Here is a 19618-nt window from a genome sequence, read left to right on the forward strand (position 1 = left end):
TTTAAAGGGAGGTGTCATTTGAAATGCTGAAGAGGAACCTGAACCAGGAGGAGCCATTGTACCAATCAGGTCATGTAAACCTAAGAACAACATGTTACTGCCACTCTCTATCACAAATTTAAATTAACATAGAAGGTAAATTAGAGCAGAAGCTAAAAATATGTTCTCTGTTGATATTCTCATTGTACATCATAAATATCAAAAAAAAATTATGTTTTCTTTGTTTCAAAGAACATTTAAAAAATGTGATAAATTAGATTTTGGTGTTTATAGATTACTTTATTATTTATATATATTTTTATAATTATTGTTTTTTGAGGCAAAAAATAATAATAATTGAAAAAAAAAACATTTTAAATAATCTTAAGCAATCAACTGTATAAAAATTGCAATGTTCATCTAAATTTTGATTCAAAAGGCTTGATAAAATAACTTCTAATATCTTCCGAACTACACTGAGTACTTTTTCAAAAATATAATTAATAAATAAAATTTTCCCTTGACCTTTCCTTATACGAATTCGTAAAAATCTGAAATATCCTAATATCTTGCCGCCTGCTGTGGAAATGGAACGTCGGAGGCGACTCCGGCTGTGCGCAGCGGTCGAAGTCGCGAGATTGGAAAGGGTTTTACGATTCCGAACCGAAAACGTACCTCCTGGGTTCCTGCGCGCCAGAGTGCTACGCTCTGAATGCAATTACCGGAAAAAAACAGAGACAGATTTTTTGGTCAAAAAATGAAGCGTTCCTAATATTCCGGGAAAAGTGAAAGTGCTGCAGCCTCTGTTTATGGCGGCCATATAAATTGCAATTTGCAGCGTTCTCCTTTTTTGTTGTGTTGCGTTTTGTTTTGTTACACCGAACGGGTTGGGCATATGGGTCTGTGATCCGTATCGGCAGATATAGACACTCGATGCCACATGCCGACAGGCAGCACAAATATTTGCCCTCGTAAAGCAATCTGCTTCAGCTGGCTGAAGTCTCTAAACGAACTGTCTGTTATGACAATTGAATCCGCGCCGTCTTCCAATGCGTTGCAGTGCGATGCATTACAATAGTTCCCCAGTTGACCATCTCGGGAGTGGATGGGAGTGTCCAGAGTCGTAAAAGTTATGGATTCCAAATGCGAATGGCGCATGGCGGCCATTCGGATGGATCAACGAACCCGAAAATAGCAGATGCAGATCCCGCGATCCGATCGAGCAATTATTAATTGTGATTACTTCATTCGAGGCCGAATGGAGCCCCCGTTTTGGGCCTCATCCAAGAGGCCAAGTCGCCAAACTGGTTAACTGATGCAACTTCGTCGGCCACTGGGCATAAATTGCAATTTACGGTAAGCGGCGCGGCTTTGGTTAAATAATTCCCTATCGACGGAGGGAATAAACGGGTTTCGGCCGTAAGTTCATATATTTTATTCGCCATATTACTGGAAAAACGAGTGACTTTCTTGCACGCTGCATTGGCATTGCCACCTGAACATTAGTTTCTTTATTAATAAAATGTTTGCGGCTTAACTACGCGTTAAACTAATTTCTTTAAGTGAAGTGAGTTCTGCAGTAGCTGCGGTGCATCTGCGAGTAAAATGCATTGGTGGCCATTTTTGTTTGCATTTACATTTAATGCAAATAATACTGGTAACTAGTTTTTGTTTATGGGTGAGATTTCAATAAAGGCGGTCGCAGTTGGTTATCACATACATAGATTTATACAGTGAGAAAGACATTGTTTAGAAAAACTAAACTTAACTACAGAAAATAGAACCATACAAACTATTATTTAATATAAGTATGTCTTCATCTTTAAAATCTAATTGCAATATAAGAAAACAAGATTTTTCTTTGTTTCGAAAGTTAAAAATAAAAATTGAATTTACACAAAGATAGATTGATAGATAGATTGACATAAAAAATTATTCAAAAAGTATTTTGATATTTTCGTTGATATTTGTTTTGCCTAGATTTTGTGTGCCATATTTTTGTATCATGTCATTCTGCTTCGGGTTGATAAAAATAGCAAATTCTGTTCCTCTGAAAGTGGTAATTTAGCATATTGGCAAACAGCCTTTTTTAGTGAATTGCAAATTCAGCCTTTATCGGGCCTCGCGTGTGGTCCGTGCTCCAAAACCAGTTTCGGTTGCCCCACTCGACCGGCAGCACGTCCACACTCCAACCACCCATTTGCCCACTGTATGTGGCCCACTGTGCGCATGTGCGGTTTTCGCGCTGCCACGACCCCTGGGAAATCGCTCGCTTTTCCACCGCCAGGGAAAATTCTGGTACATGACGCCACACCGAAAGTTCTCCACGGATGCCACACCATATGGCAATGACAGCGCGTTGCACATGTGGCCCCCAAGTGTATCTGTATCTGCCCGAGAGTATCTGTATCTGGGTGTGTGTATCTCTGGCTGCCGCGAAAGGAGTTGAATGCAACGCGGTGGCCATATCATGACGACCCAGTCGTCTACTTCATTATCCTCGGCTTGTGGCAGCAACTTCGGATGGCTGAGGACGCAGTGCAGCTCTTGGATCACTTGCTTTTATACTTCAGATAAGCAGCAGCTTAGAAAAATTCCAACTTTCATCAGACGACGTCTGTCAGTCTGTCACTCAGCCAATCAGTCCGTCATAATTTTCCCTTCGCTGAGCTTTCGCTGGCTGCTCAGCCAGATTAAACTAATGCAAATACTTTCAAACTAAATAAAGTCGACGGCCCCAAAGGGCAGAGCAAAATATTTTGCTCATTGCCAAGAAGAAATACAACTTGCTTATCGCCTCAATTATTGGGTGCGTTCAGCGTGGTAATCACTTTATTGATTAGTGATTTATTATTAGGATTACTTCTATTACAATTTTGCTAATTTGATTTCTTGAAAACAAGAAAAACAATAGATTTTGTAATGTTTATTATTGTATTACAGCGAAACCATAAAACAGCTCTTCAAATTTTTGAACATTTATGTTGGGGGTGTTCATTGTTTTCAATGCTCTCACTTATAAATTCAGTTTTATTTTCATTGTGACACGCTCCAATTTGTTAAAATATTACGACGCCACATAATTCAATTTGGTAATCGGATCTGTCTTTATTATATGACAGCTTGATTTGCCTTTATTATATTGTCTTAAAAGTCACTGATAAGGTTGCCCACATGCGAGTAGGCTCATAAAAGTTGACTTTAATGGATGAAATAAAACATTATACATTATCAACAGTACTGAGATTAATTTGGGACTAAGCTTTTGTGATTCAAATTTTGTAGTTCGCAAATTCTGAATTCACTGGGCGATAATATATAGATTAATAATCTTTGTGAAATGCTTGATTATTATGTTTTTTAGTTTTGTATATTATAAAATATTCTTTTATATTCTCAAAATCAACCTGCAAAATTGTAAATTTAGTTGGAGAGGACGAGGAGGTGCTTCGCTATAAACTAAACCGATTTACTTGGGGCAGATCAGCATTAGTTGCTGCATTAAACTAATGGCCGATAAATGGAATTGGCGAGTTTCGGAGCTCGGGAGCTTGGGAGCTTGGGAGCCAGCGGTAAATGGCCAAGAACACGTAACGGAAATCTGAAGTTGCCCCCTCGATTTCCCTCGTTTATCGGCGCGTGCTTTGCTTACAGCACATTTGAAAAGTCCCCGGTTGAAGTGGGGCCTTGGAGACCAATTTATATATATCTGAGGAGTGGGTTGGCCCCCAACTAAGTACGGAACACGAACTATGTGGGCGTTCCGGCCGGTTGAGCTGCCACTCGGAGCCCAAGGAATTCGCAGTTCCTTTCCCCGCTTCCGAGGAACGTGATTTTCAATGTCGTTTCCTTTTTGTCGTCGTCGAACGGAAAATTATGATGCGAAACGAAAATGCGAAGGAGACGACTGCGAATACGAGTCGAGAATGAGTGAGAAGGTGAGTTTGCGGGGCGGAGAGGGGCGCCAAGAAATGAAACAAAAATTGGCAAAAGGAAAACAAGAAAAACAAAAAGGGAAAACACAATGGGCGACCAATGATGATGATACGAACACAGACAAAAATATCACCGGCTGAAAACTATTTTTGGGAACTAATTCTGTAAGGTTGCTTTAATGAATATAATAAAAATTTACTTTTAATCAAAATCTTGAATAGGAAAAATAAAATTAAAGGTAACTATGAAAAGTTTTAAAAGTAATAATGTATTATAGCTGCTTAGATTTTGTAAGAAGATTTCTTAAAACTATTAATATGTTATAGTTTCTTAAAACTATAACATATTAATAGTTTTAAGAAATCTTCTTTATTGGATTTATTTAAAAATTTAATTTAAAGTTAAAGAATTATATTTTCTAGTGTACTTATTCCTTCTGCCAAGGAATGGCAATGGAGATGAAAAACTGAACGAAATCAAAGAATATAAAACGGAGGGGCAAACAACAAAGAGCTGCAGGCAGAATGCCAGAACCAGAAACGAAAACTAAAGTTGAAACGCTTTTAGACATTTCCGAGATACACACGCAGACACAGATACAAACACACACACACACACACAGCGGCGAATATTTCAAGTTTCCTAGCCTCGATTTTCCGTTTTCCTCGACGTTTAAATATTTCATTTTGTCAAAAACCAAAAAAAAAAAGAATGGAGAATGGAGCAAGGAATGCACCGAAAAAAACATCGAAAAATGGGGAAACGAGAGCAGCTGCCAAAGCTTTTAGGTAAATTAAATAATTTTCCCTCCTCTTCTGTCATTTTAGTTGGAATGAAAAATTGCTGGGGCAGCACGAATAGTTTGGTTTATTTTAGCCACAGCTCGAAAGCGACAGCAGGAGCTATCCATCAAAAACTACAGAAGCATTCTTGCTTAATTTATGACTTAATAAAGCCAGTATCTCTGCTCGCCGCTGGATGTCCATGTTAATCAGATATTCCCAGCGCAGAAGTTCGACGCTTCGATTGAAATATGGCCGCAACGGAAATGCTAAATGGGACTGAGCCCAGAGCCATGGGTTCTGGAATGGAAATGCATTCCATGGTTATCAATTACCAATTACCATTCCCGGCGAGGAACGAGGTGCATGTGTGCACCGGATAATGTCAATCAGCGGACATTCTTCATCTTTGTTTACTCACTCACCTTGGGGCGTACTCTTGTTTGTTTTCAAATTTCCTGCAGCCTGCTGGCCATTTTACTTATCCAAGGAGCTGCCTCTCGAGCGGAGTTTTTAGGGAGTTAAAAGCGAATACCGCGCACTTCGTTTGGGGATCGACTTTCAAATAAACACTACTTCTTCCGCCACAAACTGAGTTGCCGGTTCTTGGCCTGAATTGCGGCCAATCGATTGGCCAGGCCGCGTTTGATTTGGTTCGATCAATCAGGGGCCGTAAATCATAATTGCCAGGCAATTTGTCTTGGCCATGGAAGTTGACTGGGCGAATTGATAACCGCCAGTCGCGAATGCATTTTCCACACAGCGCTCTTAATTGAGATAAGGAATTTATTCTGGGTTGAACAGCAAATGCAATCAATTCGTTGCGAAGGGAACTGAACAGACTCAGTCGATTATTAATTATTAAAAAAGGAAAATATTGATAATATTGAATTTGTGATTACTACACTGGGAAATTTCATAGTTGTAGAAAATTTTGCTAGTTATTAATGTAAATTGTTTGAATACAATATTAAAAAAAATAAAATAATTACAAATGAATTATTTAATTAAAGATTTTCATTGTGTTTTTTAAACTAATGTTTTATAATGATAAATGCTGTTTTAGCCATAAGTTGTTTTGTTATTTTCTTTTAAACAATATATCAACATGCTTATAATGCCATATCTCCCTTCCTCCCTTTTTCTGGTCATAAATCGTCAACAATGTCTCCATTTTCGTGAACATCCATTGGACGGCCATTACAACCACAATTGACACAGTGATTTACGGCAATGAAAATTATTCACCTGCACAACCAGCCAACACACACACATGCGAATCGGAGGACAACACACCTATGAGGGGAGGGGAAGGGGGAAAAGTGGAGAGAAGTGGGGAAGTGGAGACCGCAGGCGACGCTTGTCATAAAAAATAAAACGAAATTGTCGTCACTTTTATGACTCCCTACCGTGGGCCCAACTCGGATTCAGATTCGGATCCCCGGCTCTGAGTTGCCTTGCTTTGTGGCAGTGGGAAGTCGTATTTTAGGCAGCTCCTTAAAAAGTCACTTGAACGGAAAACGCAATATAGGCCCATCGGTGAGCAGGGAAAATACAGAAGCGAACAGCGAACGGTAAAGCTTCTTTTGTGTACTTTTTTAATGAGCTGTCAGAATTATCATAAAGCAATTAAACGCATTTCACACTCATAACCGTAGGCGAGTATTCAATCCGCACGCACTGCCTGCCACGCCCCCAAACGATACACCGCCCCTTCTTTGCCACTGACACTAATTGGTTGCTTTATGGCCCAGTTAAATCGTAAAACTCAAATTTTATGCTTTGTCACTGAAACGATTATGACGTCCGCTGCTCGAAGGAGTCCTCCGAAGATTCTTAGCCGCCAATCCGGGAATCCCGTCAAGTGGCTTCATCTCCGGCGTCCGTTCCCTTAATGCCCCCTGATTTATGTCCCCGCCCGAGTTATTTGCGCCAATTTACAGATTGATTTCGGTCTTAAGTTTTTACTGTTTACTGTCCCCTGTTTATTCATCGCCTTTTGCACCTACTTAATTTTCTTCTCCTCTTTAGCTTATGCTTTATGGCTCTTACCAAACTGCGAAGTCGCGCGATATTCGGATAACAAATCCGCATATGTTTACTTTGGAAAACCAGTTTTTAGTCATTGGTTGCGCAGGGGTAATAACACCTGATTTTGAACCCATTAAATTAAGGAGAGAGCCCATATTTAAGATAAACAAAGGTTATATTGTACTCAATAATTAACATTCGTTTAAATTAATTAACTCATTTTAATGTTATCGGTTGTATTAAATGTTGATCGTTTTGCAATAAAAAATCTTAATAGTAGATTTAATATTTGTGTAATGTATTTTTAAATCCCTATCATTCCCAGCATTTTGGATTTTATATGTAACACTGATATATTCTTACTTAATTTTATATCGATAAAAACTTTATAAATGCTATTACACAAAGGGAAAGTTAAAAGTATTGCAAAGAAGACATATAAAATGACTGACTGAATATCATAAAATAAGATAAAGCCCAATGATTGAGCTAAAACGAAAAAATTTCTCTAATCCGTGAAGGTCATGCATAAATTTGACCTCTCCACTCGATGTTCGCTCTACTCAAATGTGCGAAGTAAACAAAAAAAAATGAAAAAGACGAAAAATAAATGTTTGTGTTCGGCTTCAATGTGTAGGCGCATTGTTTCAACAACAAACAACGCGATATATTTAAACGATTCCACATGCGAGTGTGTCTACGGGAGTATAAGTAAGTATATTCCAATCGGGCTGATTTGTTTATGTGGGTGAAGGCGCGAAACTGTGACGAATGGATCGGCAATCGGGAATGGAAATGGAAATGATAATTAACCGCACCTTATCACGAACGGCTGTCCTCGATTGGAACTCGCTGCCTTCGCCCTTGTCCCCGGGCCTTTGTCATGATAATTTCGCCCATAATCATTTGACAATGATAATTTCACCCATTATCATTTGATCTGGGATGCATTCCAACTAAAGCCGAGACACGAACCCTCGAGGATGCACTTTCCGATTGGGAAGGAAACCCATTGGCGAAGACTTTGTTCAACTTTGTTGTTGTGCCCGTGCGATTGCCCCAATCATTCTTATCAGCAAAAAGCAGAGCTCTGGCATTGTTTGATACTTGCCACCCACAATGCATCCAACTTTGTTGCCAAGCGAGCGAGAAACTTATTATATTCCCGCCCGCACGAACCCCTCAAAAAATGAATGCAAGCCCAAAAAAAGGAGAGAAAAATAACAAGACGAGTGGGAAAAGCTGGCAAAGCAAGGAAAATCGTAAAAAAGGAAATTGCATTTCCCCAAAGCAGCGAAAACTTGCGCAGGACTTTTGAGATTCTATTAAATTCTAACAAGATTTCCAGCTGTGTGGAGAGGGAAGAGGAAGAGCGCGGGAAGTGCAGCGTCCAATAAGCAAATGGCACTGTCACGGCAGAGAAAACAGAGGGCGGAGAAAGGGGAAGAGAAAAACCCAAACAAAAACAGAACAAATTGTAGAATTATTTGAAAAATGTACGCACAATTATTTTTTAATACATCTAATTAAAAAGGTAAACTGGATTAAAAACTTGGAAAAAGTCATTATTTCATGTTTGTTTTGTTTTAATAGTAACAAATAAGAACAATTTTAAGAATGCCGCTAAGAGCGCCAAGTGAACAGGTGCAGCATTTATGAAAGAGAAGAGAAGCGGTAAGAGAAACAAGCAAGAGTGCCAGCTCACCAACACATAGACATTTTAAGAGAGCCGCAATAAGAGAGCCCGCACGCACACCAAGAAAAAGTCCAGTTGGAAGAGAGTGGTGGTTTGAGTGTATTAGTAAGCAAGAGAATGGCTGAGTTTTGAATGTTTTGGAATTTAGTCGGAGTTCAAGCAAATGGTAAATTTACTGAATAACAATAAAATTTAAAATTAAATTAAGAAAGAACTTTATATTATTTTTTAGGTTCGAAGAAATTAAAATACTATAATTATTAGCCTGTAAATTCCAACTAGTTTTCAAAAATTACTCCAATTTGTTTCTGAATTTAGCAATGACTTTTTCCTTTTGGTTTGTGTATTGTCTAAGCCTAGCCTTTCTGCGCATCCTTTTTTATTCTAAGTACTTCCTTCTCGCTCTAAGTCACCCCAAGTACCGTTACTTACCCTGGGCAACGTCCTCCGGTTTTCGACCTTTGTTTCTGCTTTTTTTTGGGTATCGGCGCAGTCGCAGAAACTCCCTCGAAATTCTTCAGCCCCCTCTCGTGGGCAATCCTGTTTTTGGGCCTTTGTTTTTTCGGGCGCTCCGAAATTCGGTCGCTCACGTCGGAAGAACTTCACAACAGCCGCATTCGCAGGTGAGTGGCGAGCAGCATGGCCGCTTTGGAATCGGAATATCGAACTGCCGTTGGCACGAGCGAGAGAGGGAGAGTGCGAGAGACCGGACGGCGCGCTCTCTTTTTCACATCCATGATGGCTGCCGCAGTCGCTGTCGCTAGGCAACCATTGAAACCCGGAGGCAGCGCTGCCGGCGACGCAGTCGACGCAGCCCAATCTCACACATTCCAACGGCATTCCGCATTCGACTCTCTTCTCTTTTCCTCTTCCTTTTCTGCTGGCCATCATGGCGCTCCATTAAATCCACTTTTTCTTCGCCGGGAATTTGTATGGCCGACATTTTCGATTCAGCCGACGGCATTTTGTTGGGGGATTGCTGGAGCTAAAAAAACAGATGATTGGAATTTGTTAATTAAAAGTTATTCAGTTCGCAGATTAATTGTTCTTTAATTAAAAGTTATCGTGATTAAATATTACCAAGCTTTAATTTTTTTAGGTAAAATTTATTATTAAAACCATTTTTATAAAGTACAACTATGGACATTAGGAAAGATTATGTTATTGATGCTTTACCATATCGGATGGATTATTGTTTTTAAATAAGTACCTATAAATGAACTAAAATTTAACTTTTCGAAATATGTACTTTTGAGCTATTAAAAGAAAACATTTTTTATTTAATTTTGTATACATAGATATTTCTAAATTTCAAATTCAAGTAACATATTTAGTATAAAATCTTATAATGAAAATGCCCTAAGGTTTATTTCCTGTTTTTAAGATTGTGTGGTATTGTAGTTTTTAAAGTTCGGAACTTCATAAAGGCTTAACAGGATCTCTCCAAAGAATTTTCACTTAAAACATTTATCGAATCCAATGTGAAATGAATCAGCATTTGGATTTAATGGGGAGACCGAAATACATTAGCAAAACTATTTCATCGGGCTGGCAATAAACCGAGAGATGAGAGGACCCTTGCCAGAATTAAAATCTCCAATTTGATTTCCATCGCGGACAAACAAAGGAAGCGACGCCTCGTTGACATTTGCCAATAAAAATAAATAAAATACCATTTGTTCAGGAATCCGACATCGGTCCCCCGACATCTCTTGCCCAAGTTTTCTATACTTTTGGCCATGCTCACCGGCGGCGACTAAAAATAAATGCCGTCTTTTAGTGAAGGCGTTTGGGGACCATTTTCGGGGGCGTGAGGCGGTTCCCAGGGGGAGGGAGTGGGTGTGGGCGGGGTGTGTGTGTGCGTTGCGCATTTTAATACAATTTAATGCCCCATCGTGTGCCACCTCGACCTCCACCACGGATATATTCCCTAGCTCACCGTTCCCAGCTCCCCATCAACAATCGAATGCGATACCATCGATGGTGGACCTGGAGCTGAATTGGAATCCAGATTGCCGGGATGCCAATGCCAGGCGAAACCCCGAATTTCCGGGACACTAGCAAAGCCTTATTTTTATTGGAAATCGTTTATCCCGCCAGCAAAGTCCCAGCCCAGCAAGAAAAACGTGCCGTTTGTTGTGAAAATATCATAGGAAAATAGGGCACAGTGGATTGATACATAGTTTCAACATGTTAAAACATTTTTTTAAGCAAAAAATAATGTTGAAATTAGGTATATAATAAGAAAGTTATTAGGTTAATTATTGTTGGAAGAAAAAACAAAATATTAAGCTTACAAATGATTAATGAAAAACTAGCTTATTGCTATCAAAGAAATAGATGTTTTCTGTAAAAAAAAAATGTATACTTTATATGGATATAAATTAACCAATAATAAATGGATAGCACTTAGATGTCAACACGTTCTCAAAACACTTTCTCAAACCACTTTTGTTTTCCTAATAGAACTGCAGTATTATTTAAATCAAAGTATAATGAAAATACCTAATGGGTTTAGCTCTTTAATTATCGTCCATGCCTAAATCAGGTTTCCCCGAGAAGTGTTCCAAAATGGTTTTAAGCTAATTAAGTTTGCCCCACACCCATTCCACTGTGGAGAGTGATTCACGCACCCCAACACGCTTTTGTTTTCGGCCTTGCCATTTAAGTCACAAACGGCGGAATTAGTTTTCCGTTTCGTTGGCATTTCGGTAGCCGAACATTATTCCGGGGCCATCCTCCCTCGCATTGATATGCGTCCCCATCTGTGGATGCCTCCTCCTTCCCCGATCCAATCCCCATTCCCCACTCCACACTCCCATCTCCAATCTCCTCATCATTATGCGCTTCAGAGCTTTTCGGGATTTTCTACTTCATTGCTATTATCGGGCCCCCGAAGTGAAGGAAAGTGTGGATGGGGTTATGACGGGTCTCATCTGGAATCGCACTAATTTGGCTCGGGACTAGCCCCGCCCACAGTCTCACCGCCCACCGCCCATCGAGGCGTGTGTAGTTGTCGTTGCCCCGATTTTATGATGATGAGTTCAGAGTTCGGGCATGTTCTGCATTAATCGCATCACTTTATGTGGAGCGAGAGCTCTTTCCCTCCTTTCTGGGCACTTGGCAACCTGGTTTCCAGCTGGGCAAAAAGAGTTCGATCTCCGCCGGATTCCCAGGGATTTCATAATGTCCTCACATAACGGCGATAGGCCGTAAAAAAGAGGTCAAGCCAACGACCCTGGAACAGATTTCAGATGAAAACGAGAGCAGTTCGATCAAATTTATTGCTGCCGAGTGACCTTCGGAATGCAGGATTCAAATTTCATATTTCACGGCCTTAACTGGAGCGACAGGACTCGGGACTCGATTCTGGTTCTCTCGTTCTGGGCCAATAAAAGCATTAATGACCATAACAAACGCCTTTGTGCCGCAGTTGCAGCGGTTTGCCCCTCGAGGTCGTTTATCCCGCTGCGTATTTGGTGCGCGCAACTCGTTCGAACCAGAACAACAGACCGAAACTATCCTCACTCCTGTGCTCTCACACATTATCGATGTTCGTTTTTGAGGCCTTTTAAGGCCATCTTTTATCTTGCTGTGCAGAGAGAAAAAAACCAAGACTTTTCTGTTGCTTATCTGAACCTCAAAGGGCTCTTATTTTGTTGATATCCATATTTTAGTTAGAAATAAACCGATTTTTAGTATATTATTGTAGCAGAGTGTTAAGTAATTATTTATACTTTTGAATTTAACTAGTTTTAGAATAATTAAATATAAAGATATTCAGCTATCAATATTCATCAGTTTTTTTTATATGAAACCATAAATATTAAACACATTTTGGAAGTAGGCAACTTACTATTTGCCCATGCAAGTGTATTTTAGATAGATTTAAAAGTAAGTTATATCTTTTCTTTTATATAGATAAATGGAAATAATATCCGTTTTAAATTTACAACTTAGCATTGTACAAATAAAAATGATTTAGTAGAGCTTGAGTATCCTACTTATTGTTTCATAATTTTCTTTCCGTGTGGCCTGTTTTGTTTTTTGTATCATATCGTATATGTTTCTCGATTCTGTTCCCGAGCCCCATAACGGGCCTTGAGTTATGCGAGGCTGGGACCCGAGATAAACCCGTTCCCTCCCTCACTCCTTCCTCGCTCCCAACTCGAACTCATTTAATCCATGAAATGGGAATGCTTTAAGTCGCTGCTCGCTGGTTAGAAATTCTATTTTATGCTTGGGTTCCCATCGCCATCGTCTTTGCCATCGACATCGCCTTCGCCTTCGCCTTCGCAGTTGCCATCGTCTGCCAGTTTGCCAGCCAGCCAGCGATTCAGCCAGCCAAATGGCGATGGCATCTTGCCATGCAATTCGAGCCGGGGGCGTGGATGAGGCCATGGATGTGGATGTCGATGTGGATTGGGATGTGGAGAAGTGGCACTGCCTGCCGGTGGGTGTGGCACTGGAGCCCCTTGGATCCTGCTTGCTCGCCTCAATCGCGCTGGGTTTCTAAGTTTTTTCGCCGACAATTTTATGCATGCGCTACACTGAACAAGACTTAAATACAATACTAAACATTGTATTGCATTAATATACAAATTCGTTTAGGTATTGGTATAAGCAAAACTCAATAATCATTTAGATTTTTATTTAAAATTGCAAACCCTCAGGTGTATGGTAAAATAAAATAATATAAATTGTGTAGGGTTAATAAATAACGTTTAAATTATTGTTTATTATGCACGTAAAAAAAAATGCCAAAAAAAATTCAAAGTGCACCTAAATAATTAAATAATTTGCATGCGCTTCTTATAAAAAATAAACATTTTTCTACCCCCTGCTCAACTTTAACTTTTTGCAGTGTACTTGTAATTTAAGCCAGAGAGCCAAATGTGAAAAACTGAAAAAGGGCAAAAATGTAAAAGGAGAAAACAAGAAAAGAAAGGAGAAAAAATAAAAGCTGCTGCTCGACGACGTCGACATAAAACTTGCAAAATAAGTTTCGCATGTTTCAGCAAACTCAGGTAAGGAAAAAAGGTGGAAAAAAGGTGGAAAAAGGGCGGAAAAGCGAAGGGCGGTCGTGGATTTGCCAAAGGGCTCTCGGTGCCTTGAATATGCAGCAAATATTCTTCAAACGGCTCTGACGTCGGCTCCATTTTATATGCGAAGTGCGCAGGGGGCGGGGCAGAGTCCACCCGCCTTAACAGCTCTTTCTCCACTCCCCACCACCCACCCACCTTTTCCCCCCATTCCAAGCAACCTTCCAAACATCCAGGTAAATGAAAAGATGGTCGCCGGTAAGCCGAAGGGGGCGAAACACGAAATGTACTCCAATTTAATCAAGAATTCTATTCTGTAAATTACTTGCACAAAAACACGACGGAAAGCGACGGAAGGTCGAGCGGGCCAAAAGGACGGGAAACTGAATAGCCGCCTTCTTTTCACAGCGCGAATTTCCATTTCATGTTACAAAAGCGTAAGAGGGCTCGGAATTACCTGTAGTTGGAGCCGTAAAGCTTTCTGAAGGTGGGGGAATGGAGATATTTGTGCACAAAATATGTGCATTTATCAAATGGAATTCAGCCAGCTCGAGTTTAGCATTTTAAATACTTTGTGTTCTCTGCAAGATGGTTTCAAAACATGAACTTTAATATTATTAGCAAGCTTCTTTAATAAAGATATGCATATACAAGACTAACACATTGAATGTAAATTATAATTAAACCCTTTATCAAGGAAAACCATCACCACTTTTCAAAACCAAACCTCTTTGATTTCTCCCCGCATATTTTTTATCAAACCCAAAATGTAAATTTGAAGACTCTCTTTTCAGTCAACATGACCACCATAAATACTAAACTAATGTTCATAATCAGGCCGATAATTGAAGCTGACATTTTGGTTTTCCATTAAATAAACATGAACATAAGCGTCGAAGATCGAACAATGGATAGCAGGTGGAAACAAATGTTTGGAGCCTCATGGCAAAGCCGCTTTTTATTCACACTTCTCGTTTAAACTTAGCGCTTTAAAATCAATTCCCCAGTCGATCTGTTCTGTGCCCTCGAGAAACACTTTCCCCAAAGAGCATTCCACCGAAAACTGTAAAAATATGCCTGCTCCCCCGGTTCTCGTGATGCATAAATTGATATTCGAATACTTATGCAGTCGGTCCTCCGCCTCTTAACGACTCGAACACAAGGCGGTCCCGAGCAAATAACCCAGACACAAAACACAAGATGAAGTCACAGGGGAAACGAATCCAGAAATAAGATGGATGGGGACTTCGATGGGGATGGATGTGGAGATGGAGATGAATGGCCGGCGTTGTTATTGAAATAAATTATTATAAATAAATACGCCAGCCGAATTTATGAAGTCGTAGTTGTCCGCCATGACGTTATGGTGTTTTTCTTTCCCCCGTCGAGCTGTTCGTTCTGTCCGTTCTGTCCGTTCGGCTTGTCCGTTGCGGAGAATCCAGTGCCATTATTATTGTTTATGTCCGCCGGTGGAGCGACTGGCCTGTCCAAGAAAAAAACCAGCACCAACGTGAAGCGCCGTTAAAACAAACAGCTTATTGCTCCAAAGAGATTCGCTGGACAGCGGACAGTGCCACAAATTTAAGGCTGAGGCGCCAACGACTGACATTGATAACTGAAGAAGTTTAGTGGAGTGAAGGGGAGTAGAGTGAAGTGAAGTGGGCTGGGTGCCATGACTCTTGAATTTGTTTGTCTTTCGTTTGTCAACATCATGTCGATTTCTGTCCGTTTGCCGCTTGTTTATTTGTTTGCCTTCGATGCCTGTAAACATTGCGCTGCCAATTGAATTCGTTTCAATTTATTTACTGCAGCAGAGAAATGAAAGGAAACTTTGTTTGCGCCGTGGGGCGTGGATCTCAACTTTTATGGCAGGGCCAACAAAAAATCATAAGGGAGGAGGAGCAGGAGGTGACAGTTCAATTAGAAAGCGGAATAGGCTGAATGCCAAAGCATTTTCGAGAGGAGGAGAAAGGCGGAGTTCCAAGGGCTCCTGAATTCGGTGACACGGCGGAGGGAAATTAATTGCGAGTGGAGACGGAGCTGGGCAATCATTTGGCTTCCCCCGCTTTTATGGCACAGAGATTCAAATAGTTTTGAACTTTTCGCATCTCCGAGGATTCTTGGTGCTGAGCCAAAACTAGAAACTCCCATAAGAAAGTTTACGATGCGAGCAGGGCGCATATGTAAATACACAGTGGCGAATCGGAGAAGTCGGACCGAGGGGACTTGGGATAAATGTTCTCGAGTGCGCCGGGCCTCAATTAAAGCCCGCTTAATTACCAGTGGTCCATGGGGGAAACTCGGAGAGTTTCCAGCAAATTTACTTGGAATTTAATCAGCAATCGCAGAGGGGCGACTGCGACATCTTGACAAGTGATTCGAGGATGGGGTTTCCATCCACCGACTTTGTTTTAGCCGCAGTTATGGAGTTCAAGAGTCTTGTGGCTTTAATGTGCAAGCGGCCACTCACTCGATATTGAGTTTTTCGCAGTGCAACATTGCAAAGGGCTCGCTTTCGTTGGCAACATTTCGCCACGCTTCCTTGGCAGCCGGAATTGCTGTGTCCAATAACGCGCGGCGAAATTCGCTTGGCTCCAACGGCGCTGTCAGCGATCTGTGGCTTTTACGAGGACTCCTTTTTACCCCCGTTTTGGCCAACTTCCCTGCGCCGGTCCTTGTTCACATTTTAAGCGTCGGGGCAACAAAACTGGAAATGCAACCAGCGCGAAATTGCACCAGCAGCAGCAAAAGCAGCAGCAGCAGCAAGGAGCCAGCCAACTCGGGAGTGGCTAGAACTTTGGCTCGAAAACGGGACCGAAGATGGGGAATGCAGCTCGACCAGAGGCGCCAGTTGGCTAAGCGCATATAAAAAAGTTTAGCCGGTTTAAGGTGGGGCCCCAATGAAATCATTTACAGCTACAGCAAAGGAGCTGCCGAACCCACTGATGAGTTTAAGCCACACTGGACAACACAATTTTCTAGGATGAATAAAAGGGCTAAGCTTTAGATCCTAAATATTTCTATCGGATTATAACAAAACTTATGCAATGATCTCATTTTCCTTTCAAGAGTTTTTAATTTCCACCTTTCACGAAACAAGCTAATTGTAATTAATATTTACATTTACCATTTAGAAATCTTTTAAAAGCTTGCTGAAAAGTATGCTTTCCTTTTTTGTTCTGCTATTTGGAGTTTTTGATTCGCAATGAAGGTATTACTAGGTACTGAAATAATTTTTAAGCTGAATAAAAAGAGATGCACTTCTAAACTTTAACTTGTTACCCAGTGTTCAGTTCTCTGGCAAATCGATGGAAAAAATAAAACCAGATAGGGGAAAAAAGGGGAGATCTCCGGGTTGAAAGGGAGTTAGATGTGGTTGACAAAGCTCAACGTATGTGTGTGTTTGTGCATTGGGCGTGGGCGGTGGAGGGTGGGCGTGGCATTTGTCGTGACTCGGTGACTTATTACTTTTCATGCTGCTCTCGTTTCGTTTGGTTTGGTTTGGTTTGGTTTCCTTTCCCTGCCGCTGGAGCTCGCTGGATGCTGTTGGTTGTTGGATGTCAAATGAAGTCGTAAAAAGATTGGGCAAAAAAACTTTTTTGTGGGCCACTCGCAGAAATACATGCATATAAAAATGGCAAAGTTGGGATTAGTTTCATCAAGGATAAGCCAAATGGCTGGACATGCCGAGCAGTCAAGCAGCCGGGCAGCAAATAAACGAACCAAGGAATAAGGACTTGGGCATCCATCCAGTGTCCTTCTGACCATTTTGCTATTTGCGCGGAAAAACTTTTTATGCAGTTGGTGTCGCTTGATGTTGGCAGTATTCTGGCCAGCATTACGTAAATGATTTTAGCCCCCCTCCCACTCACACCACCGAAAAACAAGAGATGCTGTGTGTGTGTGTGTTTGTGTTACCTTTATGGACGCACCATCTCTTGGCTGCCGGGAAAAATGTCATCTAAGCACGTTTGCAGGATCTGCATAATTTATGTTTGCATGTAGGTACGGCTGCTGGGGCGGATTACCCTAGAAAATTAGGTATCCCATTTCACGGAGGACGCGGTGAGTGCCGCTCGTATAAAAACCCGGCACGACCTGTCCGCCATTTTCATAACTCCGGGAGTGTGGCGACACGTGGAGCCGGGAAATTCTGGGGTTGGGTGGCCTGCAGCACGGCCAAATGAATTTATACCATACATATATATTTGTTTATGTATGTGTATCTGCATTTGTGTGCTCGTTTTATGACTAATATCTCGGAATATCTCTGGGCAAACGAGGGAGCGACTGGCTGGCTGGCTGGGTGGCAGACTGGCACTATCCGCCACCTATGTCCCCGCCTCCACACACGGTGGCATATTTTGCAGCGCTGTGAAAAATAAAACAGCAAAATAAACCCGGCCAACCAACAGGAATAAAAACAACAAAAAAAAAACGAAGAGAAAATGTGCGGAGGGAAAACACACCGAGAAAACAAGTATAAAAATTTGTTTTTCCAACATTTGTCAACGATGGCACGATGACGATGACACGAGCTGACGCAAACCCAGGCTGCCACTGCCACCGGGCGTCCATTTCCATCTCCATCTTCTCCTCCTCCGATTCCATCCCGCTTTTCATTCCCGATACCCTGATCCCTGGGTTCCCCCTCCCCTCGCCAAAACAATCTCTATATCCCCGCGGCGTGTCATTGTCGTTGTTTGCATGTGACGAACTCTCCGAGTGCTCGTTGCCACCTCCTCCCCCTTTACCACCCGATTTCCCCGCCCCTTCTCCCCTGCTCCTGCCCCAGGTGCCCACGGGTCGGATCAGAAAAGCACAGTGGGGTAAGTAAACTTTATTAGATATTAATATTCAAAGTGAATAAAAATAGTATAATCTAAAAATATAATAATTAAAGGAAAGAAATCAAAAGCTGGTTGTTGCCATTAAAATATAAGTTACCACGATAAACCATAAACTAATATGTTGAATAACATTTTCTAAGTTCTTAAATAATGCTTTTTTAATAATGCTTTTGGAAATATAAATAAATAAAAATTTCAGAATAATTTTTATTCGGTATAAATATGAAAAAAAGTCTTAAAGGTATATAAACATTTCAACTGAATGTTAAAAATGGATAAAATTGAAAGCCTTGAAATACCAGACAATCATCTAACTCACATAATTGGTTGCTTTTTAATTCATCCATATATTTATGTAAGACTTTTTTACTCTTTTTAGATTTTCCCGTGAAATATCAGTAGGCCATAAACTCTTCTGCGTGTGCCCACTGTATTACCCTCGTCAGCGTTTTGGGACTGAAGCGGACCGCCGCACAAGTTGCAACGTTGAACAGACCACGTATCCAGTACACGGGATACGGGCCTCGCTTTCGAGTTGCCTCGCTCCGGTTGGTCTGCCACTTGGCATTTGGCATTTGGCACTGGGAACTGCTAACTGGTAACTTGGGCAATGGCAATGGGACCTGGACTTGGACAGAATCGAGCGGAGCGGAGCTCTTTGCTTATGCATGTCGCATGAGCAATAACAATATTTCCTCCGCCGTCGCAGTCGCTGCTTATTCTTTTCGATTTGCTTATTCGCATTTGGGTTTTAGCCTCTTATTTTTTTTTTTTTTTTTTTTGGTTCAGTATGCTTGTTTTTTACGTTTCCCATTCGCTTATTTGCAGGGATCATGATATGCAGGGACACGGAGGAGGAATGGCAATGGGAATGGGAATGGGAATGGGAACACATGTATTTGGCTTTACAGCGGGGCAAAAATGAGAAAAACGAAATTTAAAATTTATGTACATTTATTCCCATTCCTTATTCGCATCCAGACATGTGTGGGCCGGCAGTATCTGTATCTGTATCTGTATCTCCGGCTGAATATGTATCTTGTGGCCATGCATATGGCCCTCGCCATTCCCCCGATATATGACATCCCACTTCTAGACGACGGGACATATCATAACTTTCTGCCCCATTCTGTTCTCTTCTGTTCGCCATAAATGAAATCCACGCGAACGCGACACGTTTCGCCGATGTTCAATGTTCGTAAATTGAAAACAACAAAAGCAAAATATTGAAATATCCGCTGTGCCCTGAATATTGAGTTTGGATTTCAGAAAATATTACATTTGATGCGAGCGACCATCAAA

The 19618-nt window shown here is 41.1% G+C and overlaps 1 protein-coding gene across 2 annotated transcripts in view; it reads right to left on the minus strand.

The window, feature by feature from the left end:
- Positions 1 to 19618, minus strand: part of LOC122320764 — a 75070-nt gene that overhangs the window by 37439 nt on the left and 18013 nt on the right. For both annotated transcript variants that reach the window (XM_043209189.1, XM_043209190.1), the window contains exon 2: positions 8857 to 9409. In XM_043209189.1, coding sequence (XP_043065124.1) covers positions 8857 to 9315 — 459 coding nt within the window. In that variant the 5' untranslated portion in view covers positions 9316 to 9409. The remainder of the gene's footprint in view (positions 1 to 8856; positions 9410 to 19618) is intronic.

The sequence above is a fragment of the Drosophila ficusphila genome, unplaced genomic scaffold, assembly GCF_018152265.1.
Source record: "Drosophila ficusphila isolate 14025-0441.05 unplaced genomic scaffold, ASM1815226v1 contig_791, whole genome shotgun sequence".
NCBI classification, from domain to species: Eukaryota; Metazoa; Arthropoda; class Insecta; order Diptera; family Drosophilidae; genus Drosophila; species Drosophila ficusphila.